The following is a 17,013-nucleotide window of genomic DNA, read 5'->3' as shown; positions in this document are numbered from 1 at the left end:
AACATACTGCTATTTCTCCTTGAGTGTAACCCCTCATTCATTCCACAACAGACACTCGTTACTGTTTAGCACATCATATAATTTATAACATTCACTACAGAGCATTAATTCAATAACTTTATACAGATACCGTACAGAAGCCATCTCCTCTTCTGCTTACTGTCAAGTACAAAGCAGCTTATATAGACTTTAAAAAAAAAAGCTACACACCACAGTTGTAGCATACCGTATTTTGTGCCAAATAAAAGGTTGCAGTAGTGGCTTTTTGATATTTCAAGACAAATAGACATGATACCACATAACAAATAGTTGTGCAAACTCAGGCCTGGAGGAGGACATAACTACCTCCTTTTTCCAGAACTACTTTTCCCTGCTTTACTGCTACTACCACCAGACTTGCTGGAAGACTTTGAAGAAAACAGTCTTGTCATGAATTCAGAGACATCTGGCAGCTCATGGTTCGAATTCAGCATGTTCATTGACTGCTCCATTTCCTGCATGAAAAAAATTCAATAGCAGCTCTTAACTAGCAATTTCTATGGCATCAGATCACATAGTGAACATGTATAAAAATTCTCAAACACAAATGGTAGCCTTCCAGAATACACATTGCTACACATTTTTACGCAACTGCAGCCAAATGCCCAGCTAAACACAGAAACATAAAACCCCAAAACTAAAAGCACTGACATACAGAAGACGTAACCATGTCTTAAGCAGCCTTACAGGGCAAGCAACTATTCAGATGAAATCGTTTTCTCAAGAAAAATAATGCCATTAAAATACTTATTTCCAGCATTACTTGCTTCCATTTTAAAACAAAAGCTTTTGATCAGATTTTCAGATCCATATTCTCACAGATTTTGCACTCTTTCATTTTTTCAGATTTTGCCTTCCCAATTTAGTATTGTTTATGCCAAAAGTAATAACGTTTTGAAGGGACTGGGTATTTTTATTGCATAATTCATAACATCAAGCTATTAGTGTAAACCAGCTAAGTTTCCTTTCTTGTTTCACAAGATCATATAACTAGCTAACCTTAACGTACTTTTGTGTTTGGATCTATAAGGAACTATGGTAGCCTTTGTTACTGTTATATCTATTCTAAATCCGTACGTAGCAGCCGTGCTTGCTGTTACAGTATGAAATTAACGTTCTATATGAACAAGTATCGTGCTGATCCCATAAAGAAAAAAAAACAAGCTAGCTCAAAAAATATAATATGAGCTCCACACCCAACACAAACAAAATTAAGTTAGGCATATGTTTCAGAATTTAATAAACAGAATGTCATTAATTAAACTGAGCTGGGAAAAAGTACTTTCTCTCATTCTTCGAAGATAATTTAAATTATAAGCAGGATTCCTTCAACTTGTAGTTTCTGCTTAAGAAGTCAGACCTGTCAGCTAATGCAAACTAAACCATTGTAACTTCTCATTGTTTATCATCATCAGAATAGCCTATCTACATACAGTGTCAAATGAGTTAAAAAAAATAAACTAGGAATAAATAATTTTTAAAAATTCAATTTCTAAAGCTCAGCTCGGTTTGAAGAACATGCCACAGATACATAGCATACATATGCATTAAAATCAGAATTAAAGCCATATAGGTCTGGTATTTTTACAATATGCATTACTTTATTAAATAAAAAAGGAAAAAAAAAAATGGTTCAGACACCTATAAAGCACTACTGAAGACAGTGGTCATTTAGAGGAGTTTAAGTTAACCAAACCCTGAAAAAGCAGCCACCCAGGACAGACAAGGAATACTTCTAAAAACAAATGATTTAGCAAACACCTTGAATCTCCATTTTGTCCTAGCCTTCTGCTATTCGGCATTTTGCATGGCAAAAGGATAATAAATCAGATAATTTAATGACTACAGTAAGATTCTGAATCATATATGCTACTGCAACATCTCAACAGTCTTGTAAGCTCCATAGCTAACGGGTAAGAGAAATCCGTATCATACTCTTTGTAACAGAGCTGACATTAAACAACATCTGAAAACAACGTGCTAAATTTAAACAGTGCAAAAAAACACTGAAAATTTTTCACACCAAAAAATAGCCTTTAAAAAATTACATTTATAGTTCTAAAGATATTTTGGAAAACAATAATCATGATGTAATGCATTCAAAGCTTTTTAATTCAAACACACTCAAAACAATTTTATTCTGCGTTGAGCCATTTAACAGCAAACTCGCTAGTCTGAAATAAGAGAATTCATTATTTTAGCAGCAACATAAATAATTGCATTAATTATGCCAGTAAGAAATCCTTTGAAGTCCAGTTTTAGTTGTCATTTCTCTGTCCCTTAAAATGTCATTACATTTGGTCACTGTATCTCCAAACCTTTGAACCTACTTACCCGTCTCATATCAGGATCACTGGTGTTGACAACTTTAGGCAAAAGCACAAATATCAGTAGTGGAAGAACCATCATCACAACCTATACAAACACACACACACAGGAAAAAAACAAGTATTTATTCAGCTTATGTGACACTAAGATATTTTTATACATCCTGCCATCAAGATTTTAATTAAAATACCAAGTTCTAGAACAACTGTTTTCTGAGTCAGTAACCCCGTATCAGAAATCCAATTCTTAGGACAGAAACCAGAAGTTCCACATAACTGATTTCAAACTTGGACCATTCGAGTACATGTTTGCCTTTCAACTGTTACAATCTCGCAAAGTGTTCCTCTCTGCCTTAGAAGAACACCATGTTGTCAAAGCAACGAGGCTATGCAATATTTTCAGACAAAACACGTTTAACAGAGTTGCTATGCAGGGAATGAAAAAACAGACAAACAAAAAAGCAACCAAGGCAAAACAAACAAACAAACAAAAAAAACCTTACCAACACCAGAAATCAACCACCTCAGAAAAAGAAATTACGCACATCTTTTGTGACTTATTTTTATTCTCCGTGTTCCAAAGAACTGCTATATTTGGAACCGTTGCATACTTCTCACCTTTGTGTGCTGCTTGTACATACCATGGGGTTCATGAGGAAATCCGTCCATCCCCAAGATTCTCTCTTTATGAAGTATGAAGGAGGTCCGGAAGATTTCATCTGGAGCGGGTATGGCAGCCTGACAACTTCTGAGGTTTTGATGTAATTCACGTATCTTGCTCTAAAGAACAAAGTGTAAATAATAAAAAACACAATCTTTAATGAAAATTAATGATTATTAAATATTCCAAGCAAGGTTTTAAAAATAGATTGCAAATGAAGCCATCTGGTAGCCAGTGTCAAATATGCTTCATTTCTCAGAAGCTTATTTTTCTCAGTAGAAATTATACTTTATATGATCAAATAATATTAATTTCAATATTAACTCAACTTCTGTCTACATTTCATTTCAGGATAGCTGCAGGAGAAAACAGCAAAACAAACAGAAGAACTCCTTTTTAACTCACTCAATTCCACTTATTTTAAGGCAATAAATATAAAAAGAAAAAAAGAAGCTATGCTCCAGAAGCAGTGTGAAAGGAAGCTGGAATATACGGTCTGATATGGAAGCAATGGATCTACAGTACTTCTTACATTACTTTTGATGTTACACTGTCAGGCACACTTCCTACATCAACACAGAAGCAAATCTGGAAAGGCTCACCTCATTTTGCCTTTTGAAGTTATGTCAACTCGAACAGGCTCAAATTTATGAGCAGGAGATATAACTTCTACTACATAAGACCCTGACGGTACATCATGAACCACAAAGCTTCCATCTGTCCTGAAATAAATAAATAAATAAATAAATTCCACTGCATTTCAACATACTCCAATGCACTGGAGGGAATTGGTTTTGTTTATATCCCCGAAGAAGAAACTGTATCAATTTCTATTATAAATCTTTATATGATAATAATGACCAAAAGGAAAATTAAGATCACTCAGTACCAAGCCCATTGTCATTAACATGTGTCACAATACAAGCAGAATTTCCTACCACAGAGTGGCTTGTTAAGCCATCGTCTTGCTGAAGGAATAGCTAAAAAATCTAAGAAATATTTGAAATGGTTAGATTTCTTGTGCTCAAATGATACAATGAAATTTACTTTGCTTCAGTAATTCCACTGAAATTAAAAAATAAATAAATTGACTTCCTACATTGTGTGGGCAGACATTAAATATGACTTACAAAGTACAAAAACTGCATTTTCTGCCCCTACAGCAAAACAGATAGCTTCACTTTTAATTGCTTCTTTTAGAACTAGCCCACGCTAGAAAGCTCTATCACAACAATGAGGAAACTAAGAGCTCTGAATATGAACATAGAAGTGATTTTTAGACAGATTGTTTTTATTTTAAAGTAACTTCAACGTTCATTGAAAATAATTGAGAAAGGATACTTGAAAGATTCAGCACAAGCTGTCATCAAATTAAAGTACAGAAGCTTGTAGGTTTCCTCCTACATGCTTCCAGAAGCTTCCAAGAAGGAAAACTTTATGTTCTCTGTCTGTCAAAAATTAATATAAAATACACTCCTCCTAAAAATATTACTCGTAGTTAAGACCAAATAAGTTCTTCAAAGGCAAAAAAAGTAAAAAACCTCAACGCATTTGAAACAAATCATGAAAACAAATAAATGAACCTCCGTAGAAATGATTTCCGTCTTCATACCAGCTCTCTCAAAATTCTACATCACTTTAGGGCTCTCCCACAACCAAGACAGAAACAAACAGTGATGTGTAGGTTGATTTCTCTATTATTTTATGTGACGTTTTGAACCCCTAAAAGAAATGCTAACATTATCGTACTTTGCAACTATATTAAGTACTTTCCCTGGGAATTCCCTTTCAATTTTCCCATTTCAAGCAGTAGTATTTTGATGAAATTTGACTACTGTTTTTCAAAAGACTCATTTGACAAGGTAATTTCTAAATTCACGTATTGATACACAACAGCGTCATTCTCAAGAAATAAAAAAACAGTTACTTCAGTGAGGAAACTTATCAGATTTATAAAAATGCTTGTAATAGAAAATTGCTCTTGAAACTTTCAGCAGTAACTTTGCTGTGTCAAATAGTTATTTCAATTACCAATAAGAGGGAAATGACATTCATTTAATGAATAACCCAAACTTGCCTAGTGACAAATAAATGTTGACAAATGTATCTACTGATAACCCAAATATACTTAACCCTACCAGCAAAAGGATCCTTCTACTCAGCCTCAAACAGCACTGTTAATGAAAAAATTTATTTCCTGTCATGCAGTTGTTACCAGCAGTGACCTACCAACCACCCAGTAAATTGCTCATAGCAAGTGAACAAAATACTACGTATCACAGCTTTTTAGCTGAAACATACCATACCTGTGGTGGCATAGCATCGTAGATATTCATCATTAGTTAATTAATGTGTACTATTAATTTCTTGGCTTTATGTTATCACATAATCTGGTGAGTCTATCACTAAATATATGAAAGTTATGTTACCAAAAAAGTTTGTTAACCAGTTTATGCTGTTACAAGGATTGTGTGCTTTTAGATGAGATTATTTCCTCACATTTCAGGTAACTCCAGCTATAACCAAGCATTAAGAAATACATCAGCCCCACTGTGTTTTTACACGAGATGTAAACATGATGCAAGGCACCTGTAGCTGGGTTGAACTGCTCCATCAGATGCTATACTGACAGAACCTGCTGTGTTTGCCTATAAACAGATCCCAGCTTCTGCTGCAGAGGGAACAACACGAAACAGCTGTATTTATAAGCTAGTATCTTAATCCACGTGAACTTCCTCATTTTAATACATGATTTTAAGAACAAGATATTACGCTGCACTAAAATCACAGATTTAAGAATTATCTTCGACTGTGCAATGATTATCATTATTAGTTGTGAGGGTATCTTCTGAGTATCCCCAGAACCCCAGCTGATCGGAATATACTCACTCCGACCTGAGGCTGAAGGGGTTTACTTGATGCTTCAGGGCTTCCCTATGCATATGCATATGCATCATCCCTCTACACAGCTTTTCCTGCTACTGTGAAGATTTCAGGGGTACAATAAAGAAGTCCCAGAGTCTGCAAAGTGACTCAGCTCTGATTTTTAGCAGCTCAAAAGCCCGCAGCCTCAGCCAGGATCCCCCCGCAGAATCTCGCGGTCCCAGAGCGGGACGCGGGCGCGACTGAGGAGCCCCGCGGCCGCCGCCATCTTGCGGCCGGCCCCGCGCCAGGGCGGGGTGCGGGGACAGCGGCCCGCGGCGCCGAGGGATCCCCCGGCAGTCCCATCCCCCGCCCTCCCGGCGCTCACTTCAGGAAACCGACGTGCTCCTCCCCGTCCACGAGCACCCGAGCCCCCGCGATCCAGTCCTGGGGCTTCACCCCGGGCACCACGGCCCGGCCCTCGATCTTAAACCGCTCCCCGGGGCCCGCGCCGCCCGGCGGCTCCACCGTCCCGGCCACCTCCGAGCCCACGGCGCCGGGGGCCAGCGGTGACGCGAAAAGGCAGAGCAGCACCAGCGACACGACGCCGCCCCGCGCCGACATGATCGTGACCATCACCGCCGCTCAGGTGCCGGGGCGCATGCGCAGAGCGCGACACACCTCAACTCCCCGGGACAGCCGGCACCAGAAGCATGGCGACAAGATCTCTACGCGTGCGCAGCGGGCCGCGAGAATGTGTTGGGTGCTGTGCGCTTGCGTATAGGAGAGTGAGGCGCCGGCATTTTGCGTCACGCGGGCGAGCCAATAGGAACGTGAGCTGCCCGTCCATGATACGGAGCGAAGCGAAAGTGCGCTGCTCTCTGCCACCGCGAGGCGCTGCGCGTATGTGGGGCCTTTCACCGCAATGAGCTTCTGGGGCGGGGCAGCGCCCCAGGCTGCGTCTGCAAGGGGGGGACTGTGAGCCGGTGTGCGCGGCGTCTCAGAGCACGGGCTGGGGAAATGGCAGAGCAAGTTCCCGGTTTTTTTTGTTGTTGTTGTTTTTTTCCCCTCCAGGATAAAGCCATCCGCAAGTGATAACGCAGGACACGGATGTGAAATGAAAGAACATGAAAATTTGTCAATAACGTTAAATAGCCTGAAGTGCTTTCTTTGAACTGTATCAGATCAGTGCAGGCTGTTTCCGATGCTCCCCTAGAACCTGCAGGCAGAGCGGCAGCACGAAATGCTGCTGCTCGCTGTGAGCAGGCTCAGTGCCAGGCCAAGAGGGCTGTAATACCTGCCCTGCCCATTTCCCCTCCGCATAATGCGTCCTGTCGTGTCACATGTACCCGCTGTCACATACACCTGCTTCCTCAGCTGTTGCTTAACATCGGAGTTAATTATTGAAGTCATTAGAAATATTACTTAACTATTAAAGCATGTTTGCAGATTACGAACGTAGCCCTAGCCCTCAGCTGATACTAAATTTTACTATCCCAGCCATGATTCTGAAATCATGCATCGCTCCATGAGAGTGGAATAACATGAATGATGTCTCCATTACTATTTCTGAGCTGTGCTGCTCTATTTTGGATGGCCAGGATGAATAAGGTTCTTCTGTTGCATAAAGTCACAAAAGTTGAAACACCAGCAGTTTTGGAGGTGGAAACTTAAGTGTTCTATAAATGATCAGTGCTAGAAAATAGCTTCTCTGTGTTGTAGGAGTTTGCAGCCACTTTTTTTCCACTTTGTTGATGAAGCAGATAGTTAAAATAAGATCACCAAATAGCAGCATGTTATAGGAAGCCAGAGTACTATTTCCAGGATGACACCAGCAGAAGATAGCATTTCATACTGACATATCACATTACTATATTTATACGGAGTTACTGGAGAAATTCTACTTAAACACCATTAAGGAGTGTACTGAGATGCTCTCATGTCATACAGTGCCCCCCAGTTTTAAGGAGTTCATCAAACATAGATTTGTAAATACTAAAGAGCCAGAAAATTTATTTTTATAATATAGACAGTTAATAGTTAATTAAGTTTTAAGCCTAGTGATCCCAAATAAAAGAAAACCACATTGGTCTTTCACGCTCTGTATCTAATCCAAGAAACTTCTCTACATGCCATCCAGCTAACAAACTGACACACTAGTTAGCCTCCTCTCTCTTGTTCTTTCCTCATGTAGAAACTCTCCCTGAGCTCAGATTTCAGATACATATCTTTGTCTTCATACATGCAAAGTTTCTAATAGCTGTATGGGCACAAAACTTTTACACATGTAGTTAAGCAGTCTCTCTGCTCTCATTGTGGAACCTCTTTGCGTATTAGAAGCTGTGCTTCATACAGATACACTGGTTACCACATTTTGAAGCGTACACAACTGAGAAAATAATTCATTTGGTGAATTACTGCCTTTTTCTTTAAGATTAACTACATCAGCATTTGAGTGGATTACACAACAATATTCTAAGCTTTGATATCAGGTGTTGTAGGCGTTTACCTTCTAGGTAAAAATAACCAAATCCCAAAAAGGTAGTACAAATAAAGTAAATGAAAATATTCAGGTATACACTCATCAAAGCCAACTTTGATGATGTGTTTAATCTTTAATGTGTTTTTTAGTGCTTTATCTGGAAGGCTTTTTTATGTCTTATGGAGAGAATTTTCACTATTAGCCAGGTTCTGGCTGTAGCTTGATGTCAAGGGAACAAGTGATCAGAAGACAGATAAAACTGCCAAGCAACAGTTTCAGTTTACTTTGAAGCAACAGAACTATTTCATCAGCTTCCTCAAAGTGCAATCAAGAGTGACCCCCACATTTGAGACCTGTCTCCTCACTGATGAGCTCACTTGACTAATAGCCACGTAGAAACTGGCAAATTTCTGATAGGTTCTGCCCTGCTCACAAGCACATTCTCACTTCTGTCTGATTGGGTTCATTCAGCCAGCTGTCACTGTTTGTGCAAACCTGTCAGCCAGATGGATGAATCCCTAATGGGCTGAGCAGAGTGCAGGTCTAGACTAATGTAATGCCATCACACTGATAATACTGAAATCTGTATCTCCAGGTTCTTGTCACTTCTGGTCTCATGTACAAATTGAAAAGCAGCGAAGACACATTAAATCCCTCTGAACTCCCTAAATGCATCACAATGCACGAGCATCACAGCTGTTTGGAAATATTTGAGTATTCTGGGATACTGATGAATAGAAGAAGCAAGAGAGTTTCTTCACCCCAGAAGAAAATGATTTTATACTTAAAACTTATTTTGGTGCTGAATTTTTTCCAGTGAACACTAGAAGAAAGCTTACTATATGCAAGTTTACATTTTCATAAGTTTAAATGCAACTTTGGACATTTCAGTGCAATTGCTCTGAACGCTTCTATTTATATAAAGCTAGTAACACTTTGGCTAGTATTTAATTTGCTTTTGGAAATGAACAGGATGGTGTAATTGACACTGGTTTACTTTAATACACTGGACATCCACTGGACCACGGCCAGCAGCACCAGAACCTGTTTCCTGTGTGATTCAGCCACCACATGCAGAGCTGTTAGCTGTCAGCAAACAAGAAGGGAGCAGCTGTGGCAATCTTACTATAGTCTTTTCATATTCTCTGAGTGGGGCCCCCAGCTGCTGTGCAGGTATTGAGGTCATGCCCAGTATACCAGAACAGTGCTGTTTCACAAATGCTCTATGGAATCAAGGACACGGACATGACTGATCTGAAAAACAAATAAGAAGCAGATATACATCAGAACACCCACACTTACATCAGTTATACTGTCTTTTGAGGATAAAAATTCGTATTATTTAAAAACAAAAACATCACAAACCAAGCATAAGAGAATTGTGTCTATGGAAGCAGTCAGCATCAGGACCAGCAGAAGGCCACAGCCAGCTAATGCATTCACTGAGCCTTCTCCTTCACAATCAGCTTTATTGTAAATAAATGCAGAAGAATTATTCTTTTTAAAAAATTCCTACTGATGTATATTGTAAAGCAGCATCATCCCGCCATCTACTGGCAATTTACAGTGCTACACCAGAAACATTTAGCAGGAGTAGACTTCAGCAACAGCGTTCACGTTGTCCCAAAGGTATGATCCCCTGAGAAGTCCTGCTTCTGGCTTCCACCAGAATTATTTCTGCTTTACTGGTAATAGGCATCTGAAAGCACAAACAGGGTAATACTTTCACACACTTTTCATAATGCTGACATTAAGATCTATCGCCAGAGACAGCCCGCTTTACCTGGTTGCAAGCGATTGAACTCAGACTTCATTCTGTAGAGGAAGAAATTTAATTAGTTAAAGTATGAGGAAAAGTCTTCGAACTTTTTTTTTTTTTTTTTTTTTTTTTGGTAGGAAAAGGAACATAATTTTCATGCTGTAAGAAGTCCCACACCCTCTCTTGGAAGCAGAACAAATATGGGTGTAGCACGATGGTAACATGGAAACTGTTTTCATAGAGCTTTGAAGTGCTCATCTCCTATTTACTACAAAATGTATCCCCATATCTCTTTTAAGCAGAATTTGGGCACAAACTGCAAGCAGGGTGTCTAAGAAGTACAGCAACCGTTGTCTGCAGAAGCAGCAGCTCTGCACGGAGCAATGCTACACGTGGACTCAGATGCCAGAGATCTGGTTTGTATGGATACCACCTGTAATCATTCACCTACTGCTCAAATGGCACATTCCTGGGACATTTGGTTCCCAAAAATAAAAACAGTGTAAAATCCTTGCTTCTTGGAATGTGCTTTAAATGCCATGCTCCCCACCTCCCCCCCCAGCTGGGATTCCACTCACATAATGCCCCACGGCAGCCACTCCATAATGCAGTGTTATCATATCCCTTGCAGAACCATAGCTATTTATATATATTTTTTCCTTTCTTTCTTTCACTATTGGTAATGCAGCACAACAAAATTGATTTTTTTCCTTTGTATGCCAAGCTGAAGATATTCTAATGATTTGTAGAGTGGGTTCACATCACATGGAGGTGCAACATGGAGAGGTCACAGGAACTTTGGTGGGATGTTCTAGCAGAAGAGGATCCTATTCAAACATTGTCTCATCTGCGAGGTCTCTGCTTGGGGAGATCTTGTGTCCAACATGCAAAAGGCAGCTGTAATACACACAGCCTTATGCAGTTGCCTAATTACACTACAGTTGCTTCTGAATGCGAGGAGGAATGGAGGAGAAAAAGGCCAGAAATGACACTGAGTTAGGATTGTCATGAAATTGTATGCTTTTTTTTTTTTTCTTCAAAGTGGTTGTCCAAAGGCTACTAAAGGTTGATTTGCACCATTTCTAAGCCCACTCTTTTTTTTTCTTTTCTTTTCTTTTTTTTTTTTTTTTTTTAACATTTCTGTAGTGGGAGTTAAAAAAAAAAGTATGAGAGTCCAGCTGGAGCCAGATCAGCACTTTCCAGATGACAAACGTTCTCTTTGGTGTATCAAATACATTACATAGACTGCTGCAGTATCTACTGCTAGCAAATTTGGACCCAAACTAACTATGAAAGAAACAAAACCTGCACACTCACTGTATTTGACAAACCCTTAGAAGCAAAGCTTAGCCTTCAACTCATTCTTAAAACAAACAAAAAAAAAATAAGCCAACACTGCAGTAGTTCTGAATTCACTTTGCTAGTCCTTGATCTCCGAAATGATGAATCATTTCTGCAGTGCCCTGCTTTTTTTGAAGCATTAGTTACTCTTACTGCTTGTCAGCTTCATTACAAGCCACAGAAGAACTTTTTCATGAACGCATTCTAGCTGTTCCCAACAACCTGAGAATGGCAGTACGTGGCTTTAAGTAGCCCTGCAAGCCCCTTCTTTGTACAGGGCAGATAACTGATGCAGATATATACAACCTTATAGCGCACAGCTGATATCTGAGGGAGCTTACCAGCTGCTGCCTTTCTGAAATTCAGCTCATAAGTAAGAGCTACAGATTGCTTTACTTTATTGTCGTATTTCACTGTATTGGCCTGTGATCCTTGTAAATGTTTTAAAGCTCTTAATGAAATAAGCAACTTTTGGTCTATGCTTACATCTTAGCCCTGGAAGTAATTTGGAGGCACTTCATACCTCTGTTGCACAGTGAGAAAGCTAAATAAGAATACTGTTTATGTTTCAGGTGCATTCCTATTTGTGTGGGCTGGTACACTGAGTTATGAGAGCCAACGAAGCCTCATGAAGCCTCACCATGACAAGTACTGGTTGCTACGTCAAAGAACTGCTCAAATGAACGCTGTGGTGAATTAGAGGGATTATCTACCATTAACTAATGGCAAACACGCTAATTTTCCATGCGCTGTTACATTGCTATTCAATGTGTTAAACCACAGCTTCATTAAAGCAGGTCGATTGGCAGTTTTGCAAGTAGTTGTGATGCTTCCTGTGTGATTTAAATAAAGCTATGGCAATCTCAGACAAGAGATAAATAAGAGCCTTATCAGGTAACTTGAGCTAAATGATGTACTTTTTGATTAAAAAAAAAAAATGCAAGCCTTATCATAGAAAATCCTTCCAGTTGCAATATAAAATCTTGTTGTGGCTATGAGGTTTTTTCTTCTCTACAATATTTTGAGTTACATAAGACTGGGTAATTTTTATATTCCGGATAACAGTTTGCAAATTTCGGGGAAAAAACAGTAGCATAAATCACTTTCAAATGCCCCTTCTCCCCCCCTCCAGCTATTTGCTTTCATCATTTATAAGTGTATTTGACAACAGGGTCCTCAGGGAAGCTCTGTATATCTGGTGAGATCCAAGGCCAGTAAAGCCTCACTAGGACACCAGAAGTAATGAATTCAATTTTGGAGTTTGTTTTTAGGACTTCTATTTTAGGCAAATAAAACAACAGTGAACCACAGAAAACTTGGTGCAGGATTAAACATAAGTTTTTACCTTCTCTTGAGCCTGAAAAATTCAGGAAAGCATCTTAAAATTAATGCGAGTTGACAGAAAATCTAGTGGTTAGTTTACATACACATTCCACAGCTGTGAAGGTGTGCTTTTGAATGTTGACACATGAAATTAGTAAGCACTAGAAAGGAGAAGCAAAAAGAAATAATTGCCAGGACTACTTTGTTCATGTAAGAATTACAGGAGAATAAACTCTTAAAAACATACATTAGTAAACTGCAGGCCCAGGTCACACCTCTTTTAGGAAAGGGGAAGGACACAGCAAACAAAACAAATACCCCAGTGACCTTCTCATTCCTAAAAACCATGATTCTATAAAATAAATAAGATGATACCTGATGAAAACAATTAGCAGTTTAAGTGGCAGCAGCATAGGTATCTGGAGTAGAAGGTCCAGAGAGGCCATAGAGAGCTTGAGCTCAGGTGGACACTAGCATGCAGGTTTTTACACAGCCAGGTATCTGGCTGGAGAATCTCTATGACAGGGAAAAGGTGGTGAGACCAAGAAGTCTGAGTGAGTGAATTTAAGATGATTGATAATCATCTCCTGGCAAACAAAAGCACGCAGTGTCACCTTGACCTAAAAGGGGCAAGTACAGGAGATAAAAACGTGTACTGGATGATGGACATAGCATTAGATAGGAATTTGGAATATCTCCTAAGAGAAGTTCTGTTAGGAAGGAATCCTGATGAAGATTCAGCAATAGGGTCTCCTTCCTTTGCAGAATCAATTGTGTGGGTGAAGCTCTGACAGAGCTGCAAACTGACAAGCAGTAAACCTGGCAGCCACGCTGCAGCTACTCCACATACCTCACAGCCCTGGCATGGTTGATTGCTGGTAGTGCCATAAGAAAAAAGCTGAGATATGAGAGACAGCAAATGTGGTTGGGGTACTCCCTAAGGCAGAAATTACTATTTATATTCCTACTATCTCAACCTTGAATGTGGGAACAAAAGCTAGGCTTGCTGGAGCCATCCAAATTAGTTCATCCTCCTCTCACTTATGTCTCTCATTGCTGAGATAGTTAAATTACACTGCTGCAAAGCCAACACAGACATACTTCCATCAGAAGTGCAATGCTCCTGAACACCGGTAAGATACTACTTCATACCATTAAATTCAGTTCAAGTTCTGACTAAGATTCCAGGCCAACAGCATCTTGGAGATGCATCTCAGGGGTAAGGGAAAAAACCTGCTCTCATAAAACTATACTACTTTTCATAGCTTAATTATAAATTAACTGCATATTACAAAGGAATCTCAGACCAATCCTTTTGTCAGAAAAAAATGTTAATGAGGATATCAAAAACTGTGGATAAACAGATTTCTATATATGGAAACCTATTAAGATCGCAATTAAGATTTGGTGATTCATGGAGAAAGAGGTCTTGTCATCTTTCACATAGACAGAATTATTGATTCCAGAACTGTTTAATCCAAACCAGACATGAGGCTAAACTCTCATTTTCCAGACCTTACAGGCTGACCAAAGTATAGAAATACATACAAAGCTTGCATACAGAAATGCAAGAATACTCCTTGTTAGTCCCCAAGGTGAAGGTCAATGTTAGCAAGCTGCCAGTTCTGAAGACAGTTCCAAGGGCGTTCTCCTATTTACAGCCCTGCAGAATGAAGTGGCTGAGGTCACGCAAAAAAAAAAACAGTCAAGCAATCTAGAAAGCTGACTGCTAACTTCAGGGAACCCTCAGACACACATTCTTATGTCTCTTTTTTAAGTGGAAAGAGGGTGGCAGAATTTATTGTCACCTGACCACAGCATGACTTTATGCTGGAGATGAATGAATTCTAGCTTTTGGGTTAGTTTTTAAGGGACGCACCACCAGGAGAGGTATAAACGCACTGCAGAAAGAAGTGTAAAAGAGAATTCTGCACAGTAGTGACTCCATAGGCATGCTTACCCAGCAAACTGTGAAAAAGAATGCTAAACATCCTCACTACACCCATCTCTGCTAATTTTCCATGGGGTCAAGCACTGAAAGGCATCAGCTCACAAAAATGAGAATTCAAGATAGAAACGAATTTAATATCCTGTACTTAGAGGAGAAGACAAGGCGAATAAAGAGCAAAAAACTCAAAACTAAACCACAGACCATTGTGCAGCATGATTTTTCTCTAACAACCCATCAGTTTGCCTATTATAAGCATTCAGAACTATGGGCATTTTTAATTACTAGTTTGTCAAGGATCTCATTTTTTAATGCCATTTATATTCACACAAACACCTAATACAACAATTTTGATTTAAACCTAGTAGCTGATATAGCCATTATATTAACGTGCATTCTTCTAGTCCTTACATTAATACTGGGAACACAGAAATGGTGTCATTCACATATTTGTCACCAGAAGTACAAGCACTGTACTTCTGTATTCCCTATATTTTCATAGCCAAATGGCCCTAAGCTGATTTGATTTACAGTAAGAAGCAGGAAGGCTCAAGATACAAGACATCACTTGGGAAACAAGGCATACCAAACATGAATGCATTTTGTTTTCACTTGGATAGGTGACAAGGTTGATGTGGAGCTGGGAACTCTGCCAAGCAGATGTGCTCCTACACGTCAGTGGGGTGGAAGAACAGCAAGTGGGAAGAAATGAGACTGCTCTGCGTGCACCAAGTCTCCAACCTTCCCTCTTCAACTACCTCACTGTAAAGGAATTAGTCACACAGGACTAGAAACACTTCCTACATCAAAGCTGAATCTTCCACTAGCACAGGCACCCTTGTCAGGCACACGGAATTTCTGTAATGTGTTTAAAACCAAACAGTCCCCTACTCTGAGGACAGTACACGCTTTTAGCAGAACCCCTAGCAGCACTGCTCCATTGCCAAATAGCAGACTAATGGGCAGGGCAACTAACTGCCCAGCTTATTCTTAATGCTAGTATTTGCTGTTGGCATAGAATTTCTCCAGAAATAACTCTTGACAATAGTTACCAACTTCAGTCAATTAAAGAGCCAGGCTTTTACACTGAGTGAAAAACAGAGAATGGAACCTGTCAGTTACTTTCCAGTGCTGCTTTAGTTTACTACTTTATTAAATAAACACCGGCAAGAATCTTGTAACATTCAAAATAAAATCTGATCACTGCTTGTACAATGAAACCAATGCCTGTCATAGTTTATAATTCCTTGACAGTTATTTACTTTTTTCCCCTCCAGCTGGAGCATTAGGTGGCACACAGTTACATTAATGAAAAATCAAGAATTTTTTCCTCCTCCTTTTCAGTCAGAAACTTAATGCTATTTTAAACAAACACACCATCTAAGCTTACTGGCTTCCAGACAAAGTACTATAAGCAGAGATAAAAAGAAATAAGTTATCTGCGCTCTCCAAATAAGACATACAAGTTGCTCCTTCCTGTGTTCGTTCAAGAATTTCTATCAGCAAAGAAGTAGCTTTTGGTTTCTTAGCACCAGCAGTTAAGATTCAGCCTTCCAGCACCATGTTTCTGCTCTTACCTAGACCAAATATGAAACAGCACAGCTAATGCACATGTGGTAACACAACTTGACAGTAACACAACAGAGCCAGTTGTTAGGAGAAAGTGTATCTGGGCAACTTCTTTATTTGGATCCAAGCATTTCCCTGGAAGTAGCAATCCTCCTCTAGTCTCCTCTACAAAATTCACTTACACTAAATATTTAGATATATTTAGAAATATGCAGAGGAAATAAGCTTGTTTAAAACAACAGAGCAACACAATTAAAGCCTGTTACCACAAAATACTGGCTATTTTTCTGATGCCAAGATATTTATTCAACTATTTCATTACAGCTTTCAATTCATGGAGTATCTGATAACAACTGCAAGAGCCAAACATAATTCTGACTTTTTGAAAACACAGCTACACTGATGAAATACAACTTGAAAAAGAACCATCTACCTAAATTACAAGAGATATCTGAAACAGTTTACAGCTCACATTAAAATATGATGCTAGGGTGCGTATTTATTCCAACACACCCACCATAGCAGGCAGCTTTGGAATGTAATACTATTTTGATATTTAGTAGTGCTCACAAAAAGCAACAATCAAGATGGTTCCAATCTCAGTAAAATATATTAGCTTTGTTTCTTTCAAGTCAAGCATATAGAGAACAGTCTCCTTCCGAAATTAACAGAACATTATTGACGTAAACATATTACTTTATA

The 17,013-nt window shown here is 39.2% G+C and overlaps 1 protein-coding gene across 1 annotated transcript; it reads right to left on the bottom strand.

The window, feature by feature from the left end:
- Positions 1-58: 58 nt before the first annotated feature.
- EMC7 (ER membrane protein complex subunit 7) lies at positions 59-6,634 on the bottom strand. The gene is made up of 5 exons (XM_085225052.1): positions 6,278-6,634; positions 3,630-3,749; positions 3,008-3,146; positions 2,374-2,454; positions 59-494 (listed from the first exon to the last, which is right to left on the bottom strand). Exons 1-5 carry the CDS (start codon positions 6,523-6,525, stop codon positions 342-344), a joined length of 741 nt encoding a protein of 246 aa, XP_085081178.1. The 5' UTR covers positions 6,526-6,634; the 3' UTR covers positions 59-341.
- Positions 6,635-17,013: the final 10,379 nt, after the last annotated feature.

Source organism: Meleagris gallopavo, chromosome 5, assembly GCF_905368555.1.
Source record: "Meleagris gallopavo chromosome 5, MGAL_WU_HG_1.1, whole genome shotgun sequence".
Classification (NCBI taxonomy): domain Eukaryota; kingdom Metazoa; phylum Chordata; class Aves; order Galliformes; family Phasianidae; genus Meleagris; species Meleagris gallopavo.
The sequence above is the reverse complement of the archived record's forward strand: the minus strand, read 5'-3'. Positions and strand labels throughout refer to the sequence as shown.

Coding starts and splice junctions, on each gene's coding strand:
- EMC7 (XM_085225052.1), bottom strand. CDS start 6,525: ATGGTCACGATCATGTCGGCGCGGGGCGGCGTCGTGTCGCTGGTGCTG. Junction 3,750..6,277: donor GAGCACGTCGGTTTCCTGAA/GTGAGCGCCGGG, acceptor TATTTATTTCAG/GACAGATGGAAGCTTTGTGG. Junction 3,147..3,629: donor ACTTCAAAAGGCAAAATGAG/GTGAGCCTTTCC, acceptor TTTGTTCTTTAG/AGCAAGATACGTGAATTACA.